The following is a 9813-nucleotide window of genomic DNA, read 5'->3' as shown; positions in this document are numbered from 1 at the left end:
AGTCCTACTCCCTAACATGTTAGAATTCGACTAGGTAACTTATTCTATTTTCCCCTATAAATACAGGTATTGTTATGGTTGAGTTCATTCAGTATTCATTATTCATCAACACTCACTCTTACTTTTATATTCACGCACTCATATCTCTCAGTTTTCGCATTAATCATACCCTCTGCCTTCAAGACACTGACTTAGGCATCGGAGGGGTCACGCCGAAAACACCTTCGGCGTCCCTTTGACCTAGCTGTTGCTTGTGCAGTTCCGCCACAACCGACCCGACCTACTCTATAAAGAAATTGGAGGATCCATTCTACCAGACCGAATCCGAGATAAAATTCCGACATCATCAATTGGCGCCGTCTGTGGGAATTTGAAGAAAAAGAGTTTCGATGGCTGATCAGAATGGAAATCATCCTAATTTAGAGTTGTTACAGGCTGTTCAGAGGGCTTTGGCAGAGAGGGATGAGGCAAATATTCCGCACCCCGATCATAATGCCCACCTCGAGGAGATCAAAAAATTGAAGGAAGAAATGGAGCAGCTCAGGAAGAAGCAGGCCGGGTACCTAGCTACCACAATCAGAAACATTCCTTTTACTCAGGAGATATTGGACGCTGACCTTCCCAAACAATTTAAATTGCCCCACGTCGGGGAGTGCGATGGTAAAGGCGATCCAAAGGAACATTTAGCACGCTTCGAGAATGCAGCTCTGCTGCATAAATATTCGGATCCGATCAAGTATAGGGCTTTCCTTACTACTCTCATTGGACCAGCCCAGCAATGGTTCAATACGTTACGCGCTGGGGAGATCAAGGAATTCAAGGATTTTAGCAAATCCTTTTTGCATCACTTTGCTAGTAGCAAAAAGCATCCTACCACTACTTTCAGTCTCTTTGCAATCAAACAACGGGAATATGAAAATTTGAGGGCATACATTCGAAGGTTTAGTGCCTTGGCTCTCGAGGTACCCATGGCTACCCCAGACCTGCTCATCAGCGCATTCATGCAAGGGCTGGATACAAAAGATTTTCTTAAATCTTTAATAAAAAGGCCGCCGGAGACGTATGAGGAATTACTTGCCCGAGCTGAGAAATATGTCAACATGGAAGAGATTCAGGTCTCGCGAGCAGCTGTGAAGAGGGAGCGACCAAAAAGTCCAAAGGGCAATAGGGTTCCGAGCAATGGGACAGGAATGGGACAACCATTCCGACCTGCGCTGTTGGGAGAATTCAGCTCTTTCACTCCCTTGCGCATGAGTAAAGTCCGAGCCCTCCAAATTTGTGATGATCGGAAGCTCACACAAAGGCCTCCATGGACTGAGAAGGGACCTCGGAACAGGGAATCAGATAAATATTGTCACTTTCATAATGAGTATGGGCATATTACTGAGAACTGTCGTCAATTAGATCAAGAGATTGAAAGAATAATACAACAACATGCTGAATTAAAAAATATATTGACCCGTCAAGAGGGATATCGCCCGAACAAGAGACAGCAAGAAAGACCGAGGCAAAGAGCCAGGACTGCTCCTCCCCATGAAGATTTCAATCACCTGAATCAGGGCCAGCCCGATGATGACCGAGCTCATCAAAGACCAGCTCCGCCTGTTAGAGGAATTATAAACATGATTTCTGGAGGCCCTACTGACGGAGATTCCAATCGAGCTAGGAAAACTAGCAGTAGAAAATTAATAAATATGGAGATTGGGAATCAAATCTTCCATACTGGCCCGACCCTCTCCTTTGGTCCAGAAGATTTGAAAGGGGTTTCCAGCAACCATAACGATGCGCTGGTAATAAGGGCCACAGTCGCAAACTATGACGTAGCTCGGATATTCGTGGATTCAGGCAGTTCAGTCAATGTTTTATTCCAAGAAGCAATAAATCAAATGGATTTGGGACAGTACAAGATGGAGCCTGTGGTAACATCACTCTTTGGTTTCACGGGTCATGCCATCCGACCTGTTGGATTAGTCCACCTACCCTTAACTCTTGGAAAAAACAACACTCGCAAAACCCGAATTATAAGTTTCATTATAGTGGATGCCCCATCCGCTTATAATGCTATACTAGGCAGACCTGCCATGACCACTTTCATGGCTGTGGCATCAGCTCTGCATCAGAAAATGAAATTCCCAGTGGGTAATGAGGTTGGGGAGGTGCAAGGTGATCAAGTTATTTCGCACAAGTGTTATGTGGAGGAGGTCAGAATAGAGCAAAAAGTAGCCAGGACTGATAACGTCGACCGACCTGGAATTTCTGGCATGGAAAAAATCAACTTGATAGAAGATACATCTGTCACCACTGAAGAAGAAACTGAAGAAGTAATAATCTCCCCTTCCTTTCGGGGTAGTAAAAATTTCTCGAACCCTGGAAACAGAGTTGAAGCGAACACTGCTGGAATGCTTGCAAAAAAATAAAGACGTCTTTGCATGGTCAGTTTCAGACCTGGTAGGGGTCCATCGGGAAATATCAGAACACAAGCTCAATGTGATAAAAGGTTATCGCCCTATTATTCAAAAGAAACGACACTTCGGTCCTGAAAAGGATGCAGTAATAAAGGAGCAGGTGGACGAGTTACTCAAGGCGGGGCACATTGAAGAAATCCACTTCCCGACCTGGTTGTCCAACATAGTCCTAGTTCCAAAGTCTACGGGAAAATGGCGCATGTGTGTAGATTTTTGAGATTTGAATAAAGCATGCCCTAAAGATTGTTACCCCCTACCTAGAATCGATCAGCTGGTTGATTCGACTGCAGGGCATGAATTACTCAGTTTCTTGGATGCTTATCGGGGATATCACCAAATTCCCTTGGCAAAAGTGGACAAAGACAAAGTGAGTTTTGTCACATCAACTGGAACTTATTGTTATGTGGTCATGCCGTTTGGACTCAAAAATGTCGGGGCAACATATCAGAGACTAATGGACAAAGTGTTCGAGCAACAAATTGGAAAAAACATTGAGGTATACGTTGATGATATCCTGATCAAAACCCGAACTGCAGACCAGTTCATCACCGACCTGGCTCAAACATTCCAAACATTGAAAAATTATCAATTGAAGCTAAACCCTAGCAAGTGTACTTTTGGAGTCCGGGCTGGTAAATTCCTAGGTTATATGGTTACGATAAGGGGAATTGAGGCAAATCCTGAAAAAGTTCAAGCTATCATTTCTATGAGCTCGCCCAGAAATGTACAGGAAGTACAAAGGCTGACAGGAAGAATTACCGCATTAGCCCGGTTTATAAGCAGATCTGCAGATAAAAGTTTATCTTTCTTCAAGGCACTGCGAAAGACCAAAAATTTCGAATGGAATGAGGAAAGTGAGAAGGCCTTCCAGGATTTGAAGACCTATTTAAAACAATTGCCCGTGCTGAATAAGCCTATTTCAGGGGAAGAGTTGTTCCTATATCTGGCAGTCACACTCCGAGCAGCCAGTTCAGTCCTGGTCAGGAAGGACGGGGCAAATCATCAGCCTGTTTGTTTTGTGAGTCATGTCTTGAAGGGAGCCGAGCTCAATTATTTAACCCAAGAAAAACTTGCCTTAGCTCTGGTAATCACCGCAAGAAAATTACGGCCTTACTTCCTGTCATATCCCATCACCGTGCTCACCAATAGCATCCTGGGAAAAATTGCAACTAATCCAGATGCATCAGGTAGACTGGTCAGATGGATCACAGAATTGAGTGAGTACGATCTCAAGTTTGAACCTCGAACAGCTATAAAAGCTCAAGCCCTGGCTGACTTCTTGGCAGAGACAGTCCAGCTAGAACAAGAAGAGCTATGGAAGATTTTTGTAGATGGGTCATCATGTCAGTCAGGGAGCGGAGCTGGAATCGTGATCATCTCACCTTGGGGTGAAGAAACTAATATATCAATCAGATTGGACTTCAGAGCCTCTAACAATGAAGCAGAATATGAGGCATTGCTACTCGGACTTAAGGCAACACGGAATTTGGGTATCTCCCGGGCTACTCTATATTCCGATTCCCAACTAGCTATTCAGCAGAGCAACGAAAAGTTTGAGTTCAAAGATGATAAAATGAGGAAATATGCTAAGGCATTAGACACAGCTAAGGAAGGATTCACCGAGCTGAATTTAGAGCTCATCTCTCGCGCTGAGAACATCAAGGCCGACCATTTGGCTCGCCTAGCTAGTGCATTGAATGATCGGCCTGATCCCATTGTTGCAGGTCGGGAACTTGTGTCTCAGTTGGAAACTCTTGATGATATGCTAACTCAAGTACCAGAAGGGGATTGGAGATATGACATACACACATATCTGACTAAGAAGGAATTACCAAATGATAACAAAAAGGCCAAGGAAGTAAAAAGAAGGGCTCTTCGCTTCGTCATGATCGATCAAATTTTGTTCAAGAGATCTTTCTCTCAGCCCTTGTTAAAGTGTTTAGGCCCTGACGAGGCAAATTACGTATTACGAGAAATTCATGAAGGGTCTTGCGGAAGTCACCTGGGCAGTCTTGCCCTAGCTCGCAAAGCTCTTCTCGCTGGTTTCTTTTGGCCTACTATGCGCAAAGACTCCTCAGATCTGGTTCATTCGTGCTATAATTGCCAAAGACACGCTAACCTACAGTGGAGACCTGCAGAGTACATGAAGGCAGTGGTGGCTGCTTGCCCTTTTGACCAATGGGGGATGGACATAGTAGGGCCATTCCCTGTTAGCACAGGACAAAGGAAATTCTTGTTGGTCGCAGTCGATTACTTTTCCAAATGGGTGGAGGCCGAACCCCTTGCGAAGATTACGGAGAACGAAGTACTCAATTTTTTATGGAAAAATATAGTATGTCGCTTTGGGATCCCTCGCAGGCTAGTGTCAGACAATGGGCGACAGTTCTGTGGGTCTAAAGTCCGAGCATGGTGTCAAGAAATGAAGATTGAACAGGTTTTCACCTCTGTCGCGTATCCACAGGGGAATGGACAGGTCGAAGTTACCAATAGAACGATAGTCCAAGCTCTCAAGACACGACTGGATGCGGCTAAGGGCAAGTGGGCAGATGAGCTCCCTTCCGTATTGTGGTCCTACCGAACTACAACTCGGTCCGGTACAGGTGAAACCCCTTTCAGCATGGTATACGGGACTGAAGCGGTGCTCCCAGCAGAGATAGGGCAAGAGAGTGCAAGAATCATGGCGTATGGGGAAAACAATCAAGAATTACGAGCAATGGATCTAGATTTACTCGAAGAAAACAGGTCCCGAGCTGCAATTAGGCTAGCGGCCTATCGCAAACGAATGACTCAAGCATACAACAAAAGAGTATACCCCAAGGTTTTCCAAGAGGGAGACCTGGTTATGCGAAAAATACAACATCAAGGGGAACGAGGAAAGCTAGAAGCCAAGTATGAAGGCTCATTCAAAGTGATAGGAAAAGCCGGAGTAGCCGCATATTACTTGGAAGATGCTCAAGGTAAAAAGGGAAAAAGGCCATGGAACGCTCAGCACTTGAAAAAATATTATTCCTAACAGCTCAGTTCGGGCCTCATCATGTTATCTATTTTTCACTAAACTGACACTTAACCAGTTATTTATATTTTTGAAGTTTTCTTGTTTACATTAGGATCATTCCTGTCTAGTGTCAATTTTATTTTGGAAATATGGCGCTGAAAAGTTTTGGTCTATTTTTATAAAACAACTTTTTGAGAAACATACCTTGCAAAGCCCATGCAGGTCTGACACTTAAAATCCACATCAGTGGTCTCAAAGCCCAGGCAGGTCTGGCACTTAAAATCCACATCACTGGTCTCAAAGCCCAGGCAGGTCTGGCACTTAAAATCCACATCAGTGGTCTCAAAGCCCAGGCAGGTCTGGCACTCAAAATCCACATCAGTGGTCTCAAAGCCCAGGCAGGTCTGACACTTAAAATCCACATCAGTGGTCTCAAAGCCCAGGCAGGTCTGGCACTTAAAATCCACATCAGTGGTCTCAAAGCCCAGGCAGGTCTGGCACTTAAAATCCACATCAGTGGTCTCAAAGCCCAGGCAGGTCTGGCACTCAAAATCCACATCAGTGGTCTCAAAGCCCAGGCAGGTCTGGCACTCAAAATCCACATCAGTGGTCTCAAAAGCCCAGGCAGGTCTGGCATTAAAAATCCACATCAGTGGTCTCAAAGCCCAGACAGGTCTGGCACTTAAAATCCACATCAGTGGTCTCAAAGCTCAGGCAGGTCTGGCACTCAAAATCTACATTAGTGGTCTCAAAGCCCAGGCAGGTCTGACACTTAAAACCCATATCAGTATTAGAGCCTAATAGCTGAGCAGGTCCAGCACATCAACTACTTCGGTAGTAAGCAGGTTTAGCATTAAAACAATTTCCATTAACGGTACTTAGAACTTAAAAGTTTAAATATGGATCGATCTCAGGGGCTGAATTAAGGTTGAATAAATTCATTATCGTCCTGCCGTAATTAAGTCAGTTCGGGCATATATAGGTCGGGACTTCATAAACTTGCATAAGTTTGCTCAGTTATTAAGTCAGTTCGGGCATATATAGGTCGGGACCTTATAAACTTTCATGATAAAAGTTTGGTCAGTTATTAAACCAGTCCGGGTACATATAGGTCGGGACCTTATAAACTTGCATGATAAAAGTTTGGTCAGTTATTAAACCAGTCCGGGTACATATAGGTCGGGACCTTATAAACTTGCATGATAAGTTTGGTTTCAGTTATTAAAACAGTCCGGGCACACGCAGATCGGGGCCTTAAAACAGTCGGACTTGGTAAAATTTCTCACATTTTTTAAAGAAACCCGAACTAAAAATAGAATAAGAAATAAACGTTCATTCATAGCAACAATGTGTCAGCCCGACCCGAGCAATAACAAAAATCGATGACCACGCAGGGTATCATTCATATCATGTTTTTAGACAATTCAGAGCAGGAAGAAGAAATAATCAAGGGGTGGGGGCATCCTGTGGCCTTGAGTTCTGGCCGGGACTTGTTGTTCTCTCCGGCTCGGCCTCCTCGGAGTCCTCATCAGGCATGTCATCTAGGGCCTTGGAACAGTCCAGGAAAAGGGCGGGGTGCTCGGTCTCGGAATACCCATTAGCCCTGAACTGGACTAAGCACCCCTTAAAACCCTCGTCAAAAAAAGTAGCTGCCTTCTCAGCTACGACGTTAGCAAAATCAGCGGAATTCAAGAATTCTCTTTTCCCGACCTCCTTCGCAGCCTCAAGTTCCCGAGTCAGGGCCCATGCTTGGTTCTTTAGTTCAATCTTGTCCACTTCCAGCTCGGCAGTCTTTTTATGAGCAGCCTCCAGAGCATCCCGTATTGATTCAATCTCCACCCTCATCTCGGTCACCTTTTCATCATGATCAGCCTTCATTTCCCGGGTTTTTTGTGTGAGCTCAGAAATCCGAGCAACGAAGGCCTCCTGGTTCAGGTTGTGTTCCTCCCGGTCTTTGAAAGCTCGGCTGGTGATCTCCCCTCCCCAAGCTAGAGCCTGTGAAAACATGAAGGTTAAAACCCAGCTCGGTACATGACAGCTCCGTACACAAGGTAAGATCAAAAAATGCAATATACCTGCAGGGATGCAAGAGCGAAGTTCTTTTCAGCCTCCAAGGTAGGCACTCCTTGAAGGATTTTTAAATCAGAACGAGAAATCAGGTTCTGCATTATGCCTAGGCACCCTTGGGGGTCGGGCTTCGAGAAAAATGACATCTCTGGGACCCCGGGCTGATCTGGCATTGCCTGAGGTTCAGCGTCAGGTAGGGACCCGAACTCTATTATGGGTTCTTTGCCACGGGCTTGGGACGAGGAAACAATGGACGGCTGCTCAAGCTCGGGAAGATTGGCGCTGGGCTTTTCCTTGGTTTTGGAAGCTTTCTTTTTTGACTGTTCAGGGGGAGGAGGTTCGGGATGAGTTCTGGCCTCACTGTCCTCTGTTTTCTTCCTCTTCAAGTTCTTCAGTGCAGCTCTGAAGTTGGCAGGCATAGCGGCAGATTTGATCCTGTTGTCTAAAAATAAAAAATGTATACATATATAAAAATACGGTAAATCAAAGGCATGAGGGGAATCAGTCTAAGATAAGGATAGCACGGGTACAGGGGTACTACCTACATCCCCTTGGATCTCTACTCCCTTCCCACTGAAGCCATAATGACATAGCAGATCCTCCTCAATCAGGCTCTCAATATCAAAAGTTTGCGCAGACATGGTATTGATAAAATTGGTAAAGTTGTGAGTAGGTAAAGCTGGCAGTTCAGGACTGGTAAAGTTCATAGCCCAGTTAGACCGGCATTCCCATGCCTGGTTGGGGTTGACAAAAAAGTATCTGTTTGTCCAGCCTTTGTGGGAGCTAGGCTTACCCTTCAGAAAGGGGTATTCGGGTCGCATGGAAATATAGAAGCGGCCCGGGGCGGTTTTCTTAATTTTCAAGAAGTAAATAAAATTTTCTATGTCTAAGGGAATTCGGAAGAAACAGAAAAGTACACCTAATGATAGAATTGAACTAAAAGAGTTCGGGGATAATTGACTCGGGCACACACAAAAGTATTGACACAAGTAGGAAATGCAGTTCGGGACTGGAAATCTTAAACCCATCTTGATTTGATCTAGGCTGAAGCTCAAGAAATTAGGAGGGGGTCTGTGAGCCCGGTCTTTACGGCCCGGGATTATAAGATCATAGGTATCGGGCATTCCTGATTTCTCCCTAATGAGGGGACCTAGGTCTGTACTTAGATGGGAGGCCAGGACTTCATACCATTGTTTCCCTTTGGCAGATAATCGGGCTTCATCCGACCTGAGTTTGTGCAATCGCTTTAATTTTTCTATACGAGTCTCCGACAGATCCAGGTCTGAGCTTGGATTATCCGAGTCGGAGGACTCGGGGTTGTTAAGGGGAGAGCTGGGTGTTTCAACAAATTCTACTATTTCTCTAATAGAGGTCTCATCTGGGGAAGACATGTTAACTAACCTAGTGAAAGGAAGACTTACAGGTGGAACAGTTGAAGCTTGGTAAGTAAATGAGCAGGTCGGGAGCAAGTAGTCCGGGTCGGGGGAGCTCTTGAAATTTTGGCAGCGTGACAGTACAAAAGTGAAAAGTAAAAAACAAAATTTTTACTGACCTATTTATAGAGGAGGTGAGATGATCTAAGCCGTCGATTAGCTTCTTGATCTACGGTTCGGGACGGGACAGGTCAGAGCCACTAAGGCTTCGGGAGATGCACCGTCCTGAGACATCTGAGTCGTCCATTAAAAGCACATCACGCGGATCTTGATCTGGACCGTTCAAAGAAACACATCTTGTGGGTTCAATTCTGGGCTGTCTGTACAAAGCCTGTATAGAACGGGGTCAGGACTGAGTAATTGGTCTAAACTCATTCTTCTTTTAGACCAGTTAGGGAGGTACTATTGTTACTCCGATAAAATATTTCCACCCGAGCCCGTTTATAATGGGTTTACCTAGCATAGCCCAAGGTGGTAGGGTCCAGTCCAGTCCAAAGCTATGTTGGGTTTTGTCATGACCTGGGCTGGTCATAATGGGCCGAGCTAGGTTATGCTTTAATGGGCCATGTACAATCTTTTTCTAATTCAAGTGGGATTTTTGATATATACGAGATAAGCTTAGATCTTATCAAATATTTATGAGATAGAGATAAGCTTACAAAGGGACCAATGAGTGAGGAGTCCTACTCCCTAACATGTTAGAATTCGACTAGGTAACTTATTCTATTTTCCCCTATAAATACAGGTATTGTTATGGTTGAGTTCATTCAGTATTCATTATTCATCAACACTCACTCTTACTTTTATATTCACGCACTCATATCTCTAAGTTTTCGCATTAATCATACCCTCT

General features: G+C 44.7%; 1 protein-coding gene across 1 annotated transcript; it reads left to right on the top strand.

The window, feature by feature from the left end:
* Window positions 1–389: 389 nt before the first annotated feature.
* LOC140871912 (uncharacterized) lies at window positions 390–2417 on the top strand. Its single transcript, XM_073274655.1, has one exon. It carries the CDS (start codon window positions 390–392, stop codon window positions 2415–2417), a length of 2028 nt encoding a protein of 675 aa, XP_073130756.1.
* The last annotated feature ends 7396 nt before the right edge of the window (window positions 2418–9813 follow it).

The sequence above is a fragment of the Henckelia pumila genome, unplaced genomic scaffold (genome assembly GCF_033568475.1).
Source record: "Henckelia pumila isolate YLH828 unplaced genomic scaffold, ASM3356847v2 CTG_461:::fragment_3, whole genome shotgun sequence".
Taxonomy (NCBI): Eukaryota; Viridiplantae; Streptophyta; class Magnoliopsida; order Lamiales; family Gesneriaceae; genus Henckelia; species Henckelia pumila.
The sequence above is the reverse complement of the archived record's forward strand: the minus strand, read 5'-3'. Positions and strand labels throughout refer to the sequence as shown.

What these genes read in the sequence shown, in the direction of transcription:
- LOC140871912 (XM_073274655.1), top strand. Translation starts at nt 390, where the DNA reads ATGGCTGATCAGAATGGAAATCATCCTAATTTAGAGTTGTTACAGGCT.